The sequence below is a fragment of the Haliaeetus leucocephalus genome, unplaced genomic scaffold (assembly GCF_000737465.1).
Source record: "Haliaeetus leucocephalus isolate CR32 unplaced genomic scaffold, Haliaeetus_leucocephalus-4.0 Scaffold195, whole genome shotgun sequence".
NCBI lineage: Eukaryota > Metazoa > Chordata > Aves > Accipitriformes > Accipitridae > Haliaeetus > Haliaeetus leucocephalus.
Window position 1 is genome coordinate 12,788,840 of NW_010972631.1, and position 24,092 is coordinate 12,812,931.

The window sequence follows — 24,092 nt, forward strand, 5'->3', positions numbered from 1 at the left end:
AAGTACAAGAATTTTAATGATGCATCAAGTATAGAAAAATAATTGTTGTCACCTGTATCTCCAAAAATTTCCTCTGTTATAAGCAATGTTCTTTTTACATGCCTGTATTTCATTGTGCGGTCTCTGTGGCTGACTGCAGGTGTTGTACACCCACTCTCTCAGCTCTGCTGTGTGAGGTCTCCTCATGTACTCACCATCTCCATCTTCTTTATTCTTCTTCCTGGAGTGAGAATAACTGGTTTAAAAACAAGAGTCAAGGGATGGCTAAGCTCTTTTAGCTTTGCTCTGTACTCTGCTGAGAAATGTCCCATTCCACCTCATCCGTTCTCAAATTGCTCCTCTTTTTTTGTTGTTCTCTTTCTCCACTGATGGACCTAAGACCTGAAAGCTTTTTAACCCCCAAACAGGTACCACCAAGAAATTATATCAATTCTGATTTACTTGTTGCCGTATAGTTCACTTGTTACTTTTACTACAGTCACTGTTGCAGACAACATCTTGATTTTTGCATTTATGTCCAGATTAAAAATTAGTATGTTTGCATTTGTCAAACTGCATCCTCATTAATTTTCTTCCGTAGCATTGTCCATTGTTCTTATGAATAATGCCTCTGTAGCAACAGCGCTGTGATTATCATCTTTGTCTAGTCTCTGCGCTATGCTTTTATTTGCAAACTCTTGCAAGATAGGAAATCCACTGCAGTTCTTATATTGTTCTTCAAGTACCTGTTGTTTCTTTTCACAGCTGTATTTGTTACATTATAGGAAGTTCTATGTATTGTATTGATAAAATTTATCTCTGAGATCTACACAATTCCTGCTGCAGGTTTCTCTTCTATTATTCTTGGATATTCTGGTTACTTCAGTTTTATGAGGACACTTTTTGTTCATCAATCTGGGCTGTGTTTGCTATGCAAACTCCATTTGTTCTTTCAAGTTCCTTCCAGTAGTTTTATTCAACCATTTTGGCCGGGGTTGCAGCTAGAAATCAGTTCTCTGTCAGCACGCATCCTTTTAAAATGGTAAGGCTGCTTTCTCATCCAGAGAGAATTCATCATTTTTCTTGGCCTTTATGTTCTTATCACTCACATGCTTCACTTTTGCAGAGGTTGGTACTCCTCAAATTTCTGCTATAGAGTTTTATAATTCATTTTCCCTGCTTTGGTCAACTGGAAATTATAAAACACAGCCAGTGTTTCAAAATACCTGTTAACTTTTATGAGGGACTGGGCTGTGGAGCCATGCGTCAGGTTAAGGGTGGGTGGACTTCAGCACCGTGTGACAGACGTGCTGTAAGGCAGCTGATGAGGATGAAGGAAGCCCGAAGCACAGAATGTGAGGAGAGCTGGGTTCAGGTATGGAGTATAGTACCGTCAGTCTTGAGAGATGAAGGGAATTGGCATGCAAAAGGGAGTGGAAGAAGATCAGGACAAGGGGGCAGTTGTCTCTGGAGGGTGGTGTGTGTTTCCTCTGCTGTGCTCAACCCGCAGCGGAGTTAAATAAACATCATCACCATGCAGTAAATAAGAACCATATTATTAACTTAAGGGTCAGTACCAAGAGAGATTGCCATCACCGATCCAGAAGCCCAGGGAATCTATTCCATTTGTTTTATAAATCAGAACTGATCAGGTCCCAGGTTTGTTGGTTTGTTGTTTTTTTTTTTCCCCTAAGATCCAGTGCCTAAGACTTAACTGCATTTTGATTGTTTTCAGGGTAGTTCGCTACAGCAAATCCAGCAGGCTTTCAATGCACATTGTCTTTCACTGTGATTCAGTTCATGTCTACACGAGTGGGCTTAAGCAGTTACAATTCCCGTGCTACGGGTGTGGGCAAACGACTGGGCTGCTGGGTAGACCCTGGCCAAGGCTGTGCAAGCTGAATAGGGTCTGTAAAACTGCTGGGCATGACGTGGGGTATCGTAGAACAGAAAAAGCTATGACAATCCAACAAAAGTTCGAGACAGCACCATGGGGAATAGCTGCACCTCACAGGTAGTTAAGGCAGAATTATATGAGAAACAGCTGAAGTCCACAAGTAATTGAGCTGGAGCATTGGAGACCTTTATGAACTAGACTCCTGTCGTGTGAAAGTAAACCAGAGCTGGGCTCCAGGAAGGCCCTCTGACTTCTAATGGGAACTCAGATTGTGCAACCAGCCTACAACTAGCAGGAAGCAAAACCCACTGAAGTGCTAGAGAGGGGGTAACGCTGTCATCCTAAATATAAGTAGTGTGGATGTCGGGTCCGCAGCACTGACCATTTTGCTGTGCAGTTGGGTTGTGCTGCTTGCTAATGAAGACTTACAAAGGTGTTGTCCAACTTCACGTGCTCCTGGGAGAGCCCATTCATCCGCACTGCACTTGGAAAGCTGTATTACCTGCCAGGTAGCTGTAACCTTCCATATTGACGAGTGTCTCCTCAATAGTGCGAGCTATGTCTGTTGTTTTGCTTGTTAGATTCCTGATACCTGACATACAATTAAATGTAAGGCTACGTTCGGTCCTAAAATACATTCACTGGCTTTGGGAAGCAAAGCTTGGTACAGTGCTCGCAAGGTCTGTGAGTTCTTACTCTTCCATATTTTTCCTGAAGTGGTTTAAGTTTCTCTCTATCAACACACACGCTTGCAATAAAAGAAGCGTTTTTCTGACATTTTGCCCTGTTGCGGGAAGAAGTACTGTGTGAAAATTCAGTCTTTAACCCCAAGCGTTGCACAAGAAAAAACATCATTAGATAGGCTCAGAAAGACATGTTGAGGATCTCACGGCCCTAGCTTGCTGTTACTAACAACTATAGAAAGGACTGCGGAGTAGTGACAGAAAGCATGTGCTGAACCTAGGAGGAAGCTTATAATATGATGTGTTTTAAGAATTCCTGAGTTTGCTGAGAAAATAAAAGAGAAACATCATTACTGTTGTTACCACCATACAAGCATGTATCTAACTTTCTGTAAGACAGGTCTGCATTATAAAATTATCTTACTGATGTCTTAGCAGTGCAAAATCCTCATCAAAATAATGAGCCAAACATTATTTTTTACTTTTTCTAGTTGGAAAAAAAATCCCATTTATATTTTTTGCAAAGTTTATTGGTAGTCTTCTCCTGAAAGACAACTTTTGGAGCTTTCTGTTATTTAAGAATCTTAAAAAAGCAATATGAAAGAAACTTTCAGCAATTACTAGGATGTCGCTTTCTAACTATTAAAACTTAGTTCTGTTGAAATACTTCATGTTGAATTATTCCAGAAGCTGCAATCAAATGGTTTTTTTCCAGAAAACTGAAAAGTACTGTAACATTTCATGATAGACCGTTATAGTATGCTCTGGTTCTTATGGACATTTCAATGAGATTTTGGTGATAAGCTAAAATGCCAAAGATACTTAAAGATAAAAACGTTCTACCATCTGTGCTGCTTAACTTAATTTTCAGTTTTTAGTTGAAAACAGTTATGTCAATTTTCAACTTTTAAAAGTAAAATCCTGAATCACATTTATTGAGTTATGATTTTATCATCATCTGCAAAATGTTTACTTACCATGGAGTCAGACCTAGGGCTCTGGAGCTAAAGGATGTAACCATTGTGTATTCTGTGAAAAATCAGAAAGTCCTTGGGGCTGGATCTTTACTGTAGATATAAAGAACTGTATGTGTATTGTTTGAAGCATAGTATCGTGCAAATATTTTTGGTGTCAAGCACTGATGTAAATTAGGCAAGGCTAAAATAAGTGAGGTTAATGCAGAATTAAATAACCAAAATAAATAAAAATTGTAACCTATTGTTACAAGTTTTATATCTTAGATATCTAAATATTAATAAAGTATTATTTTAGTATCTACTAAAATCTATAACTTCTTAGCCAATTTCAAGCAAATGAGTTTACTTCTTTTTCTGTGATTATATTTTCCATCTATAGAATGCAGATACACATATTTTATTCAAAATGACATTTCTCAAAATATTTTTGAAGACTTGAGTTTTCAACTCATCATTTCTTCAGCATGACTTATTGCTATCTTGTGTAATAATGACATAAATTTTTCATTATGTTGTCACAGCCAATGCCATTAACATGATCACTGTTTTATACCTTTGCTTTTTATGCAGAGGTAACTACTATGAATGTGCATTACAATTTACATTCACGATCTCAAAGCCTTGTATAAGAAAGTGGAGTGACGGTTCAGAACATTACTCTAACGTAAGGTAGATTATTAGGCTTATTTTGTAGCTGGAAAACCAGGACCCAAAGATTGTCAAGATAAATCTAGCTGAGGTGAATCACCATCTTAACCAGTGTACGTTAGGTTGCATAGGTACCATATATCGGTACTGGGACTGAAACTGAGACCTCATGTCTCAGATAGAAGTACTAGGGCATACTTTCCTTTAGCGATACTAAAATGTACAGCCTGCAGGTATTCATTTAATAATTTAAAGACTTTAATAAACAATAGCATTTGTTAAAGTGCTCCAGAATGGCTAAATGGATCTTTATTTTAGTTCATAGAATCACAGAATGGTTTGAGTTGGAAGGGGCCTTAAAGACCATCTAGTTCCCCCCCCCTGCCATGGGCAGGGACACCTTCCGCTAGACCAGGTTGCTCAAAGCCCCATCCAACCTGGCCTTGGACACTGCCAGGGATGGGGCAGCCACAACCTCTCTGGGCAACCTGTTCCAGTGCCTCACCACCCTCACGGTGAAGAACTTCTTCTTTACATCTCATCTAAATCTGCCCTCTTGCAGTTTAAAGCCATTACCCCTTGTCCTATCAGTACGTGCCCTTGTAAGAAGTCCCTCTCCAGCTTTCTTGTAGGCTCCCTTTAGGTACTGGCAGGCTGCTATAAGGTCTCCCTGAAGCCTACTCTTCTCCAGGCTGAAAAACCCCAACTCTCAGCCTGTCTTCACAGGAGAGGTGCTCCAGCCCTCTGATCGTCTTCGTGTCCCTCCTTTGGACCCGCCCCAACAGGTCCATGTCCTCCTTATGCTGAGGACCCCAGATCTGGACACAGAACCGCAGGTGGGGTCTCACCAGAGCGGAGCAGAGGGGCAGAATCCCCTCCCTCAACCTGCTGGTCACACCGCTTTTGATGCAGCCCACCATACGGTCGGCTTTCTGGGCTGTGAGCGCACATTGCTGGGTCATATTGAGCTTCTCGTCAACCAACATCCCCGATTCCTTCTCCGCAGGGCTGCTCTCGATCCATTCTCTGCCCAGCCTGTAGTTGTGCTTGGGATTGCCCCAACCCACATGCATTTTTTTGTGAACAGCTAAGATTCAGAGAGATTAATGCAGCTTTTCCATTATGGATTTAATATTTCAGTACTCACTTCTGGAGTATTTAGCATTTTTTCACTGTGCTGATTAAAATCTGTTGTAGATGATAATTATGCTGGTTTTATCATTCAAACACTCAAAACTGATTTTTAAATCTTTAAGTAGCTTGTACTAGACTTTTATTTCTCAAGGGGTTTAGAAGTCTGCTTATATTATGTCCTTTTGTCATGTTCTCTGTAAATGCTAAATCAATGCAAAATTAGCAGATTCCCAGTTCTAAAAAAAAAAAAACACCCTTTTTTCATAGGAGGAAGAACTAAGGAAAAGTGGAGAAGCCAAATACGCGCACTTGAGTGATGAGCTTCACGTATTAATTGAAGTGTTTGCTCCACCTGGAGAGGCGTATTCTCGTATGAGTCATGCCTTGGAAGAAATAAAAAAATTCCTCGTTCCTGTAAGTGGCTTATAGCATTCTTCTGTGACTGCTTTTAGTTTTGCTGGATTGAATTTGTGCCTTCTTTAAACACCTTTAGCTCAAGGAAAAAAAAAAAAGTCCTGTTGAACATTCATCTTTCATTCTTTCATCTCAGGGGATGCCAAACAGGCCATTAATTGTCACAGTTGATCCCCTGATGTATTTTCTAGATGTTTCATTATTTCCATTTGTCATTGTTTTTTGCTTTCCCTTCTTGGTTTTTGGGGGAAGGGTGGATTACTTTTTTTTTTTGGTTGCAGACATTCGTCATTAGTATTTGAGTACACTTTCAAGATTTTTGAATATTTAAGTCTGTAAAAACCATTTTTGTATATTTAATGATATATACAAATATCTTGTTAATGGAGGTAATGAATTTCTTGTGGAGCAAATAGCATGAGCAAAACATTCCTCAGACGTTTCTGTTCAGACAGCTTGTCATGACTCAGACCACAGTTTAGCAATCCTCCATCAGCTAGGAGAGTGCAGAAACTTATTCTAAAGCTGGGAACCTTTTCAGTTCGATTTATTTTAAATATATCACTTTCAGAAATATTTACCTTTTTGTTTATTGATTTTCTATCAAACTCTGAAATTTATTTTCTCCACATTTATACAGTATTCCATGATATTTTCATACTTAAAATTTGTCCTAGAATTTAAGCATATGCATGCTAAATGCTAAGTGAAGGTTGCTTTGTGTAGTACTAGAATTATGTGAGTTATCATCTGAGGTCTATCCTGAGACTATTTAGGACTCTAAAAATGTTCAGAACTTGCATTCCTCAAAAAAAAATATAATGGGAGCTTGTTTTTATTTGTGATTAAAAAAATGAAGTGCAATAACTGTTCATATCTCTCAATAATAATGGAAGGATTCAATGAAAGCCTTTTTATTATGAGTAATATGAAGCCAAGATAAGAGATGTTCAGGCAAGGCATGCACATATTTGCACGGCACAACTTAAATGTTTTATTTGGTGGTGGCTTCTTGGTGGGGGGAAAGGAGAATACATTACAAGAACAGTATTTAAGTACAGTATTGAAAATGTTCAAATATTTTAGGGTAACTAAACATTTTTTTAAGATTACAAAATAAGTAACTTAAAATTGTTAAAAATAAATAGCTGGATATTTGTTTTAAATCATAAAGTTTGTTGGCACCAAGTGGGTGCCCATAAATGAGCTATATTTTAACAAGTTGACTCTATCTTTCTGATTCTCCTTTTCCATCGCCTTATTATGCTTCCAGTTTGGGAACACTGGTAATAAAATACCACTTCAAATTCTGGGAAATAACCATGAGACAAGAAAGCATTTTTTTCATGATTTCTTACTCTGTGTTGAATATATAATACAAGGGTCAAATTAGGTCAGTGTTGTAATACTGGCAACCTAAGATGGAATGACAATTTGGCTGCAAGTTAATGGTGAAGATCTGCCAAGCCATGACACTGGAAGAAAATTTATAGTTAAGTAACACGTTCCTGAAAAGTCTGGAGTGTTGTAGCTAAAAATGGTAACAAGGCCAATTACAAAGATTGCCAGTCTCTGTCCTTTGGATAACCCTATTTCTAGTTGTTCATGACTTTGCCAAACTTTAATTTGTTTCTGTAAGAGGTTCCTGTTTAAAGTTGTCTTTTTATGTCCTCTTCATTCTGGAAGAGAGCTCCTGCATTATAGCACGACGCAGTGATGATGGTACCCCTTCCTATGCCCCCCTGGATTTTTAAAATCCATTATGTATTCTGTCCAACCTGAGGAAATCTGTTCTGGGTGAATAAGGGAGAGAGAGCAGTGTGTGATGAGACTGGTGTTAAAATTTGTGGCATGTTGCTGTTGTAAATATTCAGCATCTGCCCAAGCATGTATTTTGTGTGACACATTATTTATTGTTAAGGATTATATGTGTTTTCCAGCACAAGTATAATAGCTACACTGGAGGAGATGTAAAAACAGATTCTTTGTTACAAAATTTTGAACTTGGTTGTCAGCGGCAATAATCACTCCAAACAAGTAACAATTGTACTTTATGACTTGTGTGTTAGTTTTATCCCCTCTGCTTCGTTTCAGATTTACAACAATTTACAAAGCAATTATTAACTGGCTGGTTACAACATGTGTCAAGGGGTTTACACTCAAAAAGCTTCCACTAGATAATTTCTTTTTTGTTCCTTATTTACAGCATCTCTTGGATTTGTTTTATGATGTTTTGCTGTTTATAAGACCTAATTTATTGCAGTAGTGAATACTAGAATTGCATGACAGGGGTGAAAGCAGTAGAACCTAACAGTTTTATTTATGCCAAATCAAGGATGTAATAAACTATTCAAATGAGTTTTCAACATTGCTTATAAATTTTGTGAAGTTTAAGTGAAATATTGCCCTCAGAAATTACACTGATTGTGTCAGTAAGATGGAATAATGTTTTTATACTTAATCTGTAAGTTTTAATGAGACTGAATTTTAAAATAAGTGCCTAGAAAATGTAATAATAGAAAAAGAGAAAAGTATGGAATAGGACTGAGGAAAAAAAAAAGAACATTTATTAACTGAAGCAAAGTTTTAATGAACAAGTACTTTTGATTTAAATTTGATCACTTCATTTTCACCTTAGACCTTGTCCAAGAATAGTATCAAAATTTTTACTAGTGAAGATCTCACCTCCAAGTGAGAGGTAGAAGCTAAGTACCGCTGTCGGCACTGGCTGTTCCACATGTTAACACGTTTCAAAGCTGCAGGCAGCTCGGCCTCAGGTGCTGCCTTGGGATCCCTCCAACAAGCATTTCGGGGAATGGTTGAGCCCCCAGCATCTGCAGCCTTCAGTAGATCACCCACTGCCTGACAGGCTTTTACAGCCAAGCGGCTTCATTTACTGTCTGCTGCTGCCGTTTTGCAAACGGCTTGAGTTCTGTGTGGGAGCTGCCGTCGGGGTGTTGCTAACTGCTGGGTAAGATTTACTTTGCAGCTGACTTTGCTAGATCTTTTGTGGGTTTTATCCAAAACTTTGGCTTTTGCCGGAGGGGTCTTGTATTCAGTTACTATCTAGATATTGTGCTCTGTTTTATTTTGATGTTTACTCTCAATATGAAAATTTGAATATAATCGAAATATGACAGATCAAAAGACCAACGGTTAAGTAAATAGGATTAATACCTTGGAGTTTCGAAACACCGAACCGCCTGCTCCACCGATTTTTTGGCAACCTAGTGAAAATGAAAACCAAGATGTGCTCCCCCAAGTCAAGGATTTGGGGTAAAGATCAAATTTGGAACTGATGTTAAGATAATGTAAGTTATCCAGTATTAGCTATATGGAAAGTACGAACAGTAGGGATGCTTAGAAGGAGGACATCTGTGGCCGACACAGATTTTGATAAAATCCGTCGGTATCTGACTGCCAAGTACTTCTGACCCCAGACTGCCAGGGACCTAGGACCGGGTGAGGAACCTAAGGCTGATGTTATGTCTCAGTGCCTCAGAATGGGATGCAGGGTCAGTGAACTAGAAGGGGAGATGTTTAAAATGGCCAATATTGGGGGGAAATAGGTTAGAAGCTTTTCAAGCTCTTCTGATTTTAAAAGGTTCATAGCTATTAAATGCCGTGCAGCTTTCTTCACCATTAAGAAGCAATGAAATGCTCCATTATTCTTATCAGATACGACTATATTATTCTGATTTACATCCAAACATACAAATATATTTGCTGAACAAGCTATTATTTCCTTACAGTAAGGGGCTATAGCATCTTTAGGAGTTCTGTGCTTCCTAACACACGCAAAATCTTTTTCTAATAACCGTTTTATCCCTTTAAGCAGAGCATTTTTATTTGACATGGTTAGCATCCCTTGGGATGAGGAGGGAAGCAGATACTGATCATTCATTTCATGTGTGAGTGCTCTGTAATAGGGAGCTATTATGTAGAGGGCAGGTTGCAGCTGCAGTGACATGACCGCTTTAAAAAGAGTGTTTACAACTGTGCGGTCAGATGATCAGAGATTGAACCAATTACCACTTTAAGAGCTGCTGTTCAACTTATTTGCATACATTTTCCTAGCCACTTATATCCGATTTAAATTGAGGCATATTGGCACCACTCAAGGGCTGGGAATAAACACATGGTCATTTAAAGCAGTACAGTTGATGGACAATTGCTCGTGATCATCTGCCTGTATACCTCAGTGTTTTCTGAGGGTGCTGATCAGATCAGATTCCTTTATTAGGAATTAGCATGATGAGGCAGCAGGTGAATGAAAGTTTTTATGTTGTTGCTGTGATTTCAGGCTACAATGACTTCCAGACTTTCTTACAGATGCCTAAATCTCTTAGTGAGTAGTTAACTTAAATCCTTTAATCTCCCCTTGCTCCATACCATTGATTAAAATAATTTTCTTACCAGTCATTTAAGAATAAGTGTTCTCACTGATCCAGCTTCCAGCATCAGCTCTTCAGTCTTCCTAAATAAAGATGGAAAATTAGTGAGGAAAAAGAGCCTTTCAGTGAAATAAAAAGTTACTAATTTCATACTGGAGGTTATTCATACCAGAAATATGTATGACAAAATTCAGATCTGGGGGGAATTGAAAACAAACTTAGATAGCAGTTTGTTTCAGTGGGAATCATTAAGTAATCTTAAAGTAGAGTTTAATCCCTTGAAGGTCTTTCTCTAGCTAATGCTTCAGAAGAAATTGTTTTACTTCAAACATACATTTACTCTCTATATAGTAACTCATACATACTACAGACCAAAGTTACTAATGATCTGTTATGCCATGTTGTGCTGGTTGTATTGTACTATATACAGTACACAGTAACAATTTCTTGGCAAAACAGTTTTGACTGGTTCATAACAAGTACATGTAGGTATATGACATATATTTTGCACATTTTTTATTAGCCATCTGAATTTCTTCTGTGCTGCAGTATAACATGAAATCTCTGTTTACATACCATTTAACACTCCATGGTTTTGTAATCTTACTTTTGTTTCTAAATAATCTATGTTATGGGGGGGGGGGGCAGGGGTCACTCTTTTTGTCCTCTTTCGAAGAACCTCAACAGGCAAAATATTTCCCTAACTATGACGGTGAGCTCCATCTCTGAGAGAGACATCTTTTATACCTGTCAGAGTAAATAATTCATACTTGCATATTCTGCAAAGATACTTGCAGTAAGAAATAATTACTACAGTAATTATTTTAAACTTGTGTTAAAGAAATTATTTGAGCAGCTGTTTCTGTTGTGCTGGGTTCTTTTTTTCCCAGTGTGCAAAATCTCTGGCAATTTCACACACAAATTTTGATAATCAAGGAAAAAAAATCAGAGATTCTGTCAAGGCCTAGAATTTCATAGCGCTTTACCTCTTCACAGCTTTTTTTCCTAAACTTTACTTAAAATTATTATAAATATGTTCAAACACAAGTGTACTCAAGAGAGTTATCATAATTAGTGGACAGTGGTTCTTGACTTTTTACAGACTCTGGTGTTTTTCTTAACCATTATGTTGGCCGATTGAGCAGCAGAACTTGCATAGTTTGAATCACTCACTTTAAGTGTGATGAAAATAACCCTAAAGCTATCCCTCAAAGTGGAGGTTTGGGGGTGGAGACATACACCAAAACGGCCTTTTTAATTGAAAATTAAGCTCCAGTACTTCTCAACTGACTGAATTGTTATGTTCTTAGTGATATAGACTACTGGTTCTTTCTGCTCTGAAACTATAAATTGGATAGCAACACAAAGAGCACGTAATTCCTCAAGTGTCTTTAAATTTGCGTCGTGACGAGTGGGTCGCCTGTGGCCTGCCAGACCAGTGAGGACCGTTTGCCTAGGCTTCGCTCCCCAGCTGCCCCAAGGTGGTATAGCTACTTCACAGCCTCACCTGTGCTTTACGGGTTGATACTCCCACTCTGAGGGGATTAAGACCTTTTTAGATATGCCAGAGACATATTTAGTCTGTGAAACCAATCCCTTGGTGATCTCTCTGTGACACACAAAGGAATCAATATAAAAGGCACAGCCTTATTGCCAGAGCCAGCCCTTTGTTTTGCCTTTCACATTATCCAGAGTCATTAACCTGATCAGGCATTTTACACTGACGATTAATCTGAGCATACTATTGAGACATGGCTGTAGTTTAAAGAAATATTTACAACTTGCTTGCTGAGTCTGTATTCATCAGCAATTTTATAGGCTTGTCTTGCTGCTTCCTCTTGCTAGGATCTAAGTTTTTCACCAGTGGCAGATGAGAAGCGATTATTTGGGCGTAGGTGATAAAATTCACGCAGAGAAATTTGAATTCTACGATATTGCTCCTGGTTTCTTAATAGCAGGTCTGTAATATGTAGCAAGAAGTTGGCTGTGGTATTGCACATTAGACTGTACAAACGCCTGCGCCTCAGAGGGACCACCAGACCCTCCTACACATCTGGCATTTCATTTAAGAGCTGTGTGTGTGTGAGTACCAATTTGGCCAATCATGCCATCAATAAAGCTTGGGTATTTGACCCGGTGAAGAGGCTGCAACTTCATGGCCTGAAAACAAAATTCCATGTGGTTCTATATAAAAGCAGGCATGAAAATTGTATCTAAAATAATTGTTTTTCATGCAAAGAATTACTTTGTAATGATAAAAAAAAACATGTGTGAGATGTTGTTATGTGTTTCCATCATATATATTAGTCCTTTTTTTTTCAGCCATCAATATGAGGAAAGAAAAGGACAATATTGGGATTATAAATGTAAGACTGAAAGCAAGGAGATAAGAGTTATTTATTTTGGCTCTTTTAAGGAATTGGTTTGTGGCTTAGCCAGGTTACTTTATCTCTCTTTCACTTATTTCAGCAAACTGACAATGGGATTTTTGAGGTTTAATTCATTCGTGGAGGTAGACTCGAATAAAAGATGTCTTTTCCTGCCTTAATTCAAATTGAAAAGCATACTGCAAATAATACCCAGGCAGTGAGTTGGGGTTTGGACTTTGTTTTGGGTTTTTGTTTCTTTGCTTGTTTTCAAAAAAAAAAGGGGAAGAGAGAAGGTTTTGGTGGCATTTTTAAACTTCCTATCTATTTCTTTTTAATGTAGCGAAGATCAGCGTAGCCAGTTGTGAGGATGACGAGTTATGCTCACTTAGGAAAGCATAAAAGAAAAAGCACAAATACAGAGTAATCTTCCTCTGTTGTGTTCTTTCAGCTTCCAGCAGTCAAAAATTGAATCTTTTCAAGGCTGTATCCAGACCATCATGCATTATACCCTGCAGTAGACCTTTCTTCTCTTCCCTGAGATTGTCAAATGCTTTGTTGAACCTTAGTTAAGTTTTTGGCCTCAGAAAAACATCAGGTGGCAATGAGTTTGACAGTTCAATTATGCACTGTGCATAGAAACAAAAAAAAACCCCCAAAGCCCACTTCCTCTTGTTTTAAAGCCACTGCTTAACACTTTATGAGTGCCCTCATCTCCATGCTTGGTTAAAAGCAATGAATAATCGTAACACCAATCCTCACTTGTACATTGTTCTGGATTTGTTTCTTTTCTGAGCCCCCCATCTTCTCTTGTACAGAAGGGGAGGTAGCTCTGATTATCCCCGTGACATACCTCTGACTATCCTTTCCACATCTTTCTGCATCTTCCTTAGCTTACACCGTTTTTGTTGTTGTTGGGATGGGATGGCCAGGACGGCACACAGTAGCTTCATCTTGGCAGTCAAGAAGCAGCACACTAATGAAATGGGTGTTGTGTTATTTTATGGTTTAGTGTCAGGTTTTTTTCTAGTACTGTCCACCATTCTTCCCGCTTGCACTGATTTGATGTTTTCCAAATGGCATTTGTCAAAAATCCAGGTCATCTTTCTTGAATGATAATATAGCTAGTTTACAGCTATTTACTTTCAGTATTTTAATGTTTATCAATACTTAAGTTTAATTATTTTCATGTGAATTATTTTGCATTTGTTAGCACTCCATTTTTTTTCTGCCAGTTTTCTTTCTAATGGAGTATAATGAGATCTTTCAGCAATTCTTTGCAGTAACCTTGAGATTTTTATTGCCCTGAATAACTTTAAATGAAATACTGTCACTTCACTATTCAATTTTTTTATATAATTTAGAAATATGATGAGCATAACAGATTTTTTTAATCACTCAATAAACTCTTCCCCTAGAAAACAGAATATTACAAAAACAGCCCAGCTATCCTTAATATTCTTGCTGTAACCAAAGAGAGAATTGTTAATCAACAAGGTGCTCTCTCTTACCCTTTGACAACTTTTGGTGTGGCTGATGAGAGTTTTGAACTCCATCCCTGGAGATCTTTAAAAATGGATGTCTCATTTGCTCTGTGCCATGCCATACGACGTAAACCTGTGCAGAATTTATCTGTATGAAGGATAAAGGTACATTCATCCACAGAATGGACTTCTACAAGACCAGTGACAGCAGCCTGAATACATTCAGTATGTGCATTGACTACAAAGGGAAACCATTGGTGACTTAAGATTAAAACAAAAGGAAACTCTCACAGGGACATAAGCCTGTTTATAAAAGAAAGTCTATATGAAGCATAACCTTTCTGAAGAGTCACGTGATGGCACTAGAGCCTAGTGATCAGTTTTGTTCAGAGCTGACTGGAGACCTTATGGAGAAAGAGGAGTGGGGCAGTCTGGTACCCAAAGCTGTAAGTGGGAGTCAGCTGGGAATGATGGGACAGAATCTCACTAGCGAATAGAGGCAGGAGGTTGTTCAGAGAGGAAGGCTGAGGCTGGATGCAGAAGTCAACAAAAGCATGCTCAAGAGGAAATATCTCATATTTCCCATTTAAAGGACTTGAGAACAATTACTATCTACCTACTTGTTTGCCATTGTCTCTCAGCTGCTTGAAAACTCTTTGATGCAGGCAGTTTATTTTTACACTTCTTACTAACTAAACACGGAAAAAAAATGGATCTGCTTTAGACATGCTAGAACAAGATTTGTGTCTGTTGGACACTAATTCAACTTCAGCATAATTTTCATGGCTGCATGACTTGTGAATGACCCAGTGAGGAACACCTCGATTACAGCACTCTTGAAAATCAGAGGGTTTAGGGCCAGCCTGGAGGAAGTGAGAAATTTTTAGAAGCAGACAGTGTGACAAGCTGAGCAGGATCTGTGGCTATTTCTGATTAAGGTAGATACTTCCATTTCTGTTTATAATGGATACTTACCACAGAGTTAGCCTGAGCAGGACAGTACAAGAAGGAACTGAAAACAATGGAAAGTCCTTATTTTTCAGAATTTTCCTTTTGGTTGTTTCTTCACTTTTCTAAACTGTGTTAAAATTCAAAAGTAAGATATTGAACAGTAGTTGACCCTGGGATCTTAATTAGGCTCTGAGATTAGGGTTAAATGAATAGATGTATACTGTCCGACAGTTGTCAGTGGGACAACAGGCAGGGAGTCACAGGCGGGTGACTTTTTCCAACCAGTGAGGGCTTCAAAAGGTCATGGAGAACTTTGCAGAGAAAAAAAAAAAAGCACTTTTAGAGTGACAATTAATAGCTGTTCATTGTTTTCATTATTTGCTTTACATCATTGTTACTTTTGAGGAAGGGCATAAATAATGCTTTGTTCTAAAGACACTAGTTCTGAGCTGTTTTAATCTAGTCACAAGTCCCTAGTCTGTAGGATTTCCTTAGGTGCCAAACACACATGGGCCACTGAGTTAAAACAGATGGGGAAAAGCAATTGAGATGTATAATAACAGTAATTACAGCAGGTTCAGGAAACCACAGCTGTTTCTCAGAGGGGCTAAGAAAATCCCCTCACTGTCAAAAAGAGCATTTGCATAGGTAACATGGTGCTAAGTTACACAATAAACAGCTATAATCTCTGTCCAGTCATTGTCCTTAAACTGATCAGTTAAAAATCGGTGAAACCAACGAATGCTAATGTAAACAAAGATTTTCCTCTGACTTTGATTGAGATTTCTTTTCGGCCTGTAAACACATCAGAAAGACAGATGGAGCCTTGGATATTGGCTGGTCTACACTTTTCTGTGTATCTTGCTTTGAAAAGCACTTCATAGATTTATATTGGTCTGTAAAACGAACTGCATCCAGGGTAGGAGCTTGCATACCAAACTGAAAGCAGGTGCAGTTAAAGACAGAGGTGATATAAAGCTCTGAAAAATATCTGTGCAATGGGAATCCTGACAGTCTGCTTCACTACTGCATTTTCAATGTGGTACAGTGGGTGATTCATGTCATAAAATGGTATGAGTCCCTGATATGCTATTGCATACCTGCATGAGAATGGGGTTTTACCATCTCCATCTGTCTCCCAAACAGTGTGAATATGTTGCAGTATGTTTAAAGAGATCTCTGTTTTAATTTGGTTAATCGGTCTTTACTCAGAGCTCAACTTTTTGCATGGTCAGAGATCCTATCTTCTGCTGGAATGCAAAAGCCCATTTTGTTTTGTAGTGCAATCACGTATTGCAATATCACTTAAAAAAATAATTTCTCCTGTGTCACATTTCAAACTAAACAGCTGTCTGAGTCATATCCTTATTATTAAAATGGCAAACAAACAAAATCTGAATGTATTTCATTTTCTGCCAAACCCTACCCTGTTTTTATGTAAATTACTCTATCCAGGGGCCATAGTCAAAGGCTATTCATACAGTATATCAATTAAATCTTGACTTGTACTTCAGCCCTTTAATCAGTTCTGTGCTAGAAGTGATTTTATGTAGTTTAAGGCCAGAGGGAACAGAGACTCTACATTGAGTTTGTGTATATTATTATATATTATTATACCTTATGTATTGTGTTTGGTATAATGATATATATTGCTATACTTATTCGAAAGTGTATTACTATAATATTGTGTAGCCTATTATTATATAATGTTAGGCTGCTAAATTTCATCCAGCTCCCCTCATACCGAGACCCCCAGATTTAGTTGTGCATCCTGCTCTGCAGGACAGGTGCTCTGCTACTGCCTGGCACCCACTGCAGGTGAGGAAGGCTGCCTGAATGCGCAGCTCAGGACTTTTATTTATGGACAAATGAATCTTTCCAACCAGTCTGATCAGAGACCAAGAATCAGGAAGGGAGGGAGGAGCCCTTTTTGATACTAAACCTGGCAGTTTTCCTTCTGTGTACATGAGTAAAGCATTATGCGGTGCACCTGAGAGGTTCTCTCTACTGGCATAAACCAACTGGTGTCCTGTCTCAAAGGGTGGCAGGTTTCTTGTGGCTCACAAATATTTCTGGGGAAAATAGGTATAAGGATAGGAAAGAATGCATCTGCCTGGTATTCTTGACCCTTCTGAGAGACTTATGCACATCTTCTTTAGACATTTATTGATTGTGATGGGAATAATCTAGGCAGTTCTCTGTTCCCAGAACTTGTGAAGAGAAAATCAAAGGAGAATTTATAGATTCGCGGTTTCTGAAAACAGGAAGTACAACTATTCCCTTCGAGTCCCAGTCCATACAGTTTGGTAGAATTTCTTCTAAATGGAGTACTAAATACATGTTTCAGAAAAATATCAAATCTCACTTCAAGTGCTCCAGATGATCTGGCATTCATCATCTTCCTTCTAAGCTCTAGTTACCCTTACTGGTAGGAAACTATGTCTGTTTTCAAGGTTGGAAGGTTTTGCCCCTAAATTCAGTTTCCAGTCAGTAGTTCTGTGTCTTTTCCCCATTAAAAGCACCTCCTCCTCTTTCCAGCTGTTGGTTGTCCCTTTTGGTCTTCAGAGAGAGAGGGTGTCAAAGAAATCAGATGTTTCCTCAAACCAGTTCTTAAGTAGACAGCATGTTGCTGGTAAGCCTCATTTCATAAGACTTTTTTTTTTTTTCTGTTTGACTGCTCTCTCATGTCAACTCTTGAATCCTGACCCTGTAGTCAGAATAACCATGTAGATTTGTGATATTAATTCAGCCTTCACATTTTTACCACCCACTAGTTTACAGAGCAGTACCAAAAAAGATTTCATATAATTGTCCAAATAGTTAGCAAGGCTATTTAATAGTGTTGAGCCAGGAAGCGATTTCTGAGGACATTGTTCTGCATTTTGATTTCTTTCAAATAATAATAATAATAATTTAAAAATAACTATACCATAATACAAGTTTGCAAATCATGCAGTGTAATCCTTGCTAATTCCATCTCAGTTTTAAATCAAGACATCAGCTGATAAGAAGTGCAGCTGAGGTGGCTGATCTGGAAATGATTGCATACAGCGGAAACAGTCTCACCTCCTATTCTGTTACAGAGGTAAAACTTTCTATCCACATTAGGTGGGATAAATAACACCTCAGTTTTCATTGCAAATACAGAACTGAAACATGAGTTAAATGTCTCAGTGTTTTCTGTAACAGTCTTTACAACTTCATCTAGAAACATAACTCTGTTTGACCTGCTTTTTGGAGTGGGGTGGAGGAGAACTGAAGGGAGTAGTCATACTGTGTTTCCAAATGCCTGTATGTTGCCCTTAATCATACTGATGACCCTCATTTCACTGATATCTTTTGCTTCCATTATCAGTCACCTACGTTAAAAAAATACTTGTCCATCCTTCTTACTATAATTTTTACATTGTTTTTGTTCTGAAATGGGCATTTCACCTAAATAGCTTATTGCCCAGTGCTGCCTTTTCAATATTTGTGACATTTGGGTTATGTGGGCAGCCTGCAGGATGCTCTTCAACAGCTCCCAGCTTTCAGGAACATTTCTGGGTACAGACTCACATTCCCAGACAGGTATGCCAAGAACAACTCAAGTTTCAAAAGGGTCACCCTTTTAAAATGTTGAATGTACATAGTATTCCTGATACACAATTACAGAAAACATACCAAAATCAGTGTGTACCGAGGCATCAACTAATTTTTACGTCAAGCCTACACTGTCTGTCAGGATAGTCTCACTGCTGACTTCCTCTACATTCAACTCAGTCTTTTCTTTAAGCAATTACAACCTAGCCTCTTTTAGCAAGATTATAGTTTTGTTTCAGTTCCATGTTATGATATCTAGCAGATATCCCCAAGATTAAGTCAGTCCCATTATACATTTTTTTCTTCCTATGTTGTAAGAGCAGAAGTTTAAGGAACGTTTTGTTTTCTTGCACGGATTAAGTGGTCTGTAACACATGCACAGCTACACTCCACCCTTTGCCTGAAGAAAGCTCTAACTTCTATTATCTGAGGGCCTGAATCTTCTCTTGTGAACATTGTCCTTGCAGTAAAGTACCATCTTCCTGTCTCCTCTTTCCCCGCTAGATAGCGCTTAAAAAAAGGGGATCTTTTCTGCACTTTGTTGTGGGCACCATTACATGCTGTGTGCCAGCTGCTAGATCTCACCAGTGAGCTTCTCTCTGAGATCCTCTAAGCTGGTGTTTGTCCCATCTCTGCTATCTGCAGATGGGACCACATATAAGGCATAAAAGAATGGAGAAAATAAAAATAACAGGATGGGAAAGTGAAAGGAAAACCAAGGGGAATTAATTAAATTAGTTTAAATGAATAAAAAACAATTAAAAAATTGATGAATAGCAGTAGAAAGATACTATCTGTGGTTCCAGCATCTATGAAAAATTTAGTTGCCTTAAATTTTGTTTAAATTCTCAGGAAAGGTAGCTTTTAAATGAACTGTAGCATAAATATTGTAATTATTTTAGTTATGAAAAATGAATTCCAAGATCTATGAGAAAACAATACTTTTTTATATTGTTTAGTTTTATATTTTTCATTTTATGTGTGATGGAAGCATTTCATAGGAGGGCATATGCAACGATTGGTAAACTCCCCACAAAAATTACACATGGCCATTAATATGTTAAGCCTCGTATGCTCTTTATTTCAAAGAGAAATTGTTGTCAATTATTACAGCATGCTCACACTTTTGATGGAATATTAATAGCTTTAATTTAATTGAGATTGACAGACCAACTAGGGTCCAATTTCCTTCCCATTTGAGTTTTTGCTCATTGCTATTAAAAAAAATATTTAAAATGTCACAACACCTGCAAAGATCTTGTGAGAAGGCAAGCGTGATGACATCACCTTTTGATGTATGTAGGTTGAGAAATAACTGTTAACTGTAAGATTAAAAAAAAAAACACAAAAAAATAACCAAAAAAAACCCCAACCCCCCCCGCCCCAAATCAACACGCAGTAGTGGCCATATTTTCTTGAGCAGGGTCAGGGGTTTTGGGGGAGGGTTAGAACAGCAGGGATGGTGAAAAGTCAGGAATAAGCACAGCTGGCAGGAAAGATCAAACACACAATAGAAAATACCAGATGACTCAGAGAAAAAGTCACTAAATGGCACTTTCTTCCTTCTTTCCATAGACATCAGTATTAAATGAAATCTGATCAGTTTTACTTTAAAGCAAATTCAGTAGTGAAGTCACAGAATACTTCATCAGAAATAAGATGGGACTTTAGTCATGACCAAAGCTTTCAGGGGGACCAAAGTTAGTCATTTATACAAATACTTCGTAGTTGGTATAGGAAATAAATCTGAATTTTACTCACCACAATGATAGTTCCTTTTTTTTTTCATCAATTCATTTCATAATGTGTTAACCATCCAAAAATTAACATTTATTCCTCTTGCAGTTAAGATTTGAAACAGTATTACTAGAAGACTTGGGTAAGGGACTGCTGATGGCTGTCCAAGAGTAGAAAACCGTAAAAGCTCTGCTGAAAATACTTCTTTCTTGAAGAACAGTGTTAGCCTTGTGGGCACACATTTATATACAGAGCTGCACACACTCACACACCCGAATGCACTGGCACCTACACAACACAAACATAAAGCCACGTGAGCTGGTCTGGGCTCTTCCCACTATTTTATGCTCCAGAACAAAAATGTGGAGAGCCTGCAGATTTAGCCATTACAAATGCATTAATTCTTCTGAGGTAACTTATCATCAACTATCCACTCCAGAATACTTCCATTGATAACCTGGGTGAACATACACAAGATTAAGTACATACAATTATGCACTTAAGTATCATCGCTGTACTTATCTCAGCAGGGTAACAACAGAAAAATAATGCAAAAAAATACAAGTTCATGGCCAAAATTTGCCCCAGGAAACAATAATGGTGGATCTGGTATGTGAGCAGTTGCATGAGGATGGTAGGAAATGATAGGTAAGAATTTTCACAGATTTAGCCATTGAGAAAGACTAGCTCATTTATTCTGGAGTGATGAAAAGTTTGCAAGTGAGCAGGCAGAATGTGGGGGTCTCAGAGCTATCAGGTTTTAGTGCCCAATTGTAGCCACCATCCTGCAGGGAAGATTGAAATTTAAGCTGTTCCGCTTCTGTCCTGTTCAAATGAGACAACACTGTAACTCTGAATGCAGGATCTGAGAGGGCAAAGGCAAAATGACCACAAAAGGGCTGATGCTGTAACCCGATGAAAAGGGCACATTGCTGCAGGAGGAATTCCTAGCTTAGAGTCCCTGTTCCCAGGGCTGTTTCTGCCGTTTTTCCCATGACACTTAAACAGAAGCTCAATATGCAGTCCTCATAATGAGGAGCAGAGCCTGTGGCTTTCTTCTCACAGTGATGCACTTCCATAATTTGGAGACCTATGACTCTGATGATCCAAAACAAAAGATCTTGCTATGCAAGCTGATGGTTTTATAATAATATCTGTTTTATGATAAGATTTATTTCTTTAATTCTACCAACTAAAAAAGTAGAAGAAAATCTCAAAGCTCTAATGCTAATGAAATCTGCTTGCCTCCGGGGTGTCACAGGATTACAGGGTGTTGGCGGGGTGGCAATCGGGTAGTCAGTTATCCAGGCTATTTATTTGCAAAAGGTTGTGCGATACTTGGGCACAGGGTAGAGCATCCCCTGATCATTGCTTGGTCTAAGTCGAAGTCAAGGAGCAGGAACTTTTGACAAATGTTACTGGAAATGAAATATTCGTTTACAAAGTTACGTGTTTGCAATTCCAAACACTAAAGAGCATACAATGGAAGGAGAGGTAGATTGGAAGTTTTACGCACCCCAGTTGGAAGGTGAGTATTGGCAAGAGAAGCCTGCTGGCCTCTACTTACATCTTTTCAGGATATCTGCACATAAGCAACTCTTACCATTACTCACCATTGCAGAATGTCTTGAGAGACTTCTAGGCGTTGCAGCCTGGGGAGATCACGGATATAAAAGTTTAAAACACCTGTTCCGTGCTGGAGCAGGCACACCTAAAGTGACTGTGGCTGTGGATAAGTCTCTGCCGCAGCAGGTATACCCCTGGAGAGACTGTGGCTCACAGATAAGGCTCCACTTGTAGCAGGTACACCCCTAAGGGACTGCAGGCTGTGGATAAATCCAAGCTGGAGCAGGGGCAACGTGAGGAGTCCATTGCAATGTTAAACCCTATAACCTGGCCCAAAGGGACGAGGGGTGGAGATTGTAATGGAAATACCTTTAGATTGTTGTAGCCCATGATTTGAGTTGCACGTTATAGGAATTACTAGAGCAGGAACCATCTGAACCAATGGAGGACAAGCCTTACAAGAAGCAGTGCCAGTGCAGCAGCAACCCGACCTGAGCTGGCTTTGGTGGCCAGTAACTCCACGCAACACACCACCTCTGCTGTCCTGAGTGACCACCCTAACAGATAGAGCCCAAAGTCACAGACTAAATGAACTCAGTGGACATTTTGTAGACATTTGTGGACATTTACGGACATTTTACAGACATTTTACAGGGGTGGTCCATAGACTATGGGAATGATATCTGTGTGTTGTATCAAAGGATGGGAAGGGGGGTGGTGGTTGATGAGGATGTAGTGGATAGTGTGGGACCTCAGCATCATGTAAGTGGTGTGGAATGAGGGGTGAAGAATGTGCTGGTTTTGGCTGGGATAGGGTTAATATTCTTCCTAGTAGTTGGTATGGGGCTACGTTTTGGATTTGTGCTGGAAACAGTGTTGATAACACAGGGATGTTTTCCTTATTGCTGAGCAGTACTTGCACAGAGTCAAGGGCTGTTCTGCTTCTCACCCCACCCCACCAGCGAGGAGGCTGGAGGGGTACAAGGAATTGGGAGGGGACACAGCCAGGACAGCTGACCCCAACTGACCCCAGGGACATCCCACACTAGAGGACGTCATGCTCAGCTTATAAACAGGGGTGGGGGGTTAGTGAGCAAGCGACTCTGTGGGGCTTAGTTGCCAGCTGGGGTTAAACCATGAAAAGGTGGAAAAGAAACGCTTTCAGTGTCAAAGGAGAGTGTTGGAATGAGCTTCCCCTGCCATGGATGGGTGAAAGGCAAGGCAGGATGCATTCATACTTGCCAGAGGAAAGGAAAGAAGAAAATAGCAGGATATAGTTGCTAGAGATTCCTGGTTCAAAACATCTCTACAACAATTTTGCTAGCATGATTCGGGAATGCTTAGGTAGATAATCGAGGAAATTACAATGAGTACTTATCAGCAGACACAGCCCTTAATAATGTTGCTCTTTGCTTGGGTTTGGAGAACGAGAGATGAACCTCTGTTGTGAGTTAGTGTGGCTGTCTTTATCAGTCTCCTGGGACTGCTTCAGTTGGGACTCCTTCTCCTGGGAATGACAGTTTGACTACAAGGTCTTTTCAGAAGTTCACTGATCATCTCTGTTGTGTTTTCCTATATATTCATTCTTATCCAGGTCTTCCATAGGGGTCTTTTGCTTTTTTGGAGAAAAAGAGAGGATTTGAAAGGCCTTCAGACTAGGGTCTCATCGCATTTTTGGAACAGTAATTCTGACTTCTTTTGTTGGCCTGGGGAATATAGTACGAAGATTATGCAATTCCAAGCAGTGTAATGCAGTTTAAAGCTACCTGGTGATACATGTAGTTTGTGGGAAATAATTGAAGCTGGACAAGAAGGAGAATAACTAAATTTCATTTTGACCTAGGACCATGCCAAAGTTTTTGTTGCAGTTGGTCAGTGTAGAGTTCCGCTGAGTACAAATTCCTCCAGTAACAGTGTTAACAGAGTGAGACCCTGGGATTATGTCCCAGGGAAACACAAGACTTGCTTTCTTTTGTGTTGGATCTTTACCGTGGGCTGTGTATAGCAGGAAAGGTTTTCCAGGTTTATGTGTATGAATAAGGGATAAAGGTGACTACATTGTCTCCATGAACAGATGTCATAGCACTGATAAACAGCCCAGAAGTCAGCGATCTATTACAATAATTTCTTCATGCTTTGACGAGCGCTCATTGTGCTCAGAGAAGCAGTCAACATTACAAAGAATAGATCTGCAAGGCTTTAGAAATTGTAGGGCTGAGATATTTTAGTGGAGAGTTACTAGTTGAATTAAAATCAGAGAAGCAATTTATTTTCTTCAAG

At 39.0% G+C, this 24,092-nt stretch overlaps 1 protein-coding gene across 1 annotated transcript in view; it reads left to right on the forward strand.

The window, feature by feature from the left end:
* The window catches only part of KHDRBS2 (KH domain containing, RNA binding, signal transduction associated 2), a 280,707-nt gene that overhangs the window by 102,230 nt on the left and 154,385 nt on the right, over positions 1–24,092 (forward strand). Inside the window, exon 4 of the mRNA XM_010565833.1 lies at positions 5,586–5,732. Within this exon, the coding sequence (XP_010564135.1) occupies positions 5,586–5,732 (147 nt within the window). The remainder of the gene's footprint in view (positions 1–5,585; positions 5,733–24,092) is intronic.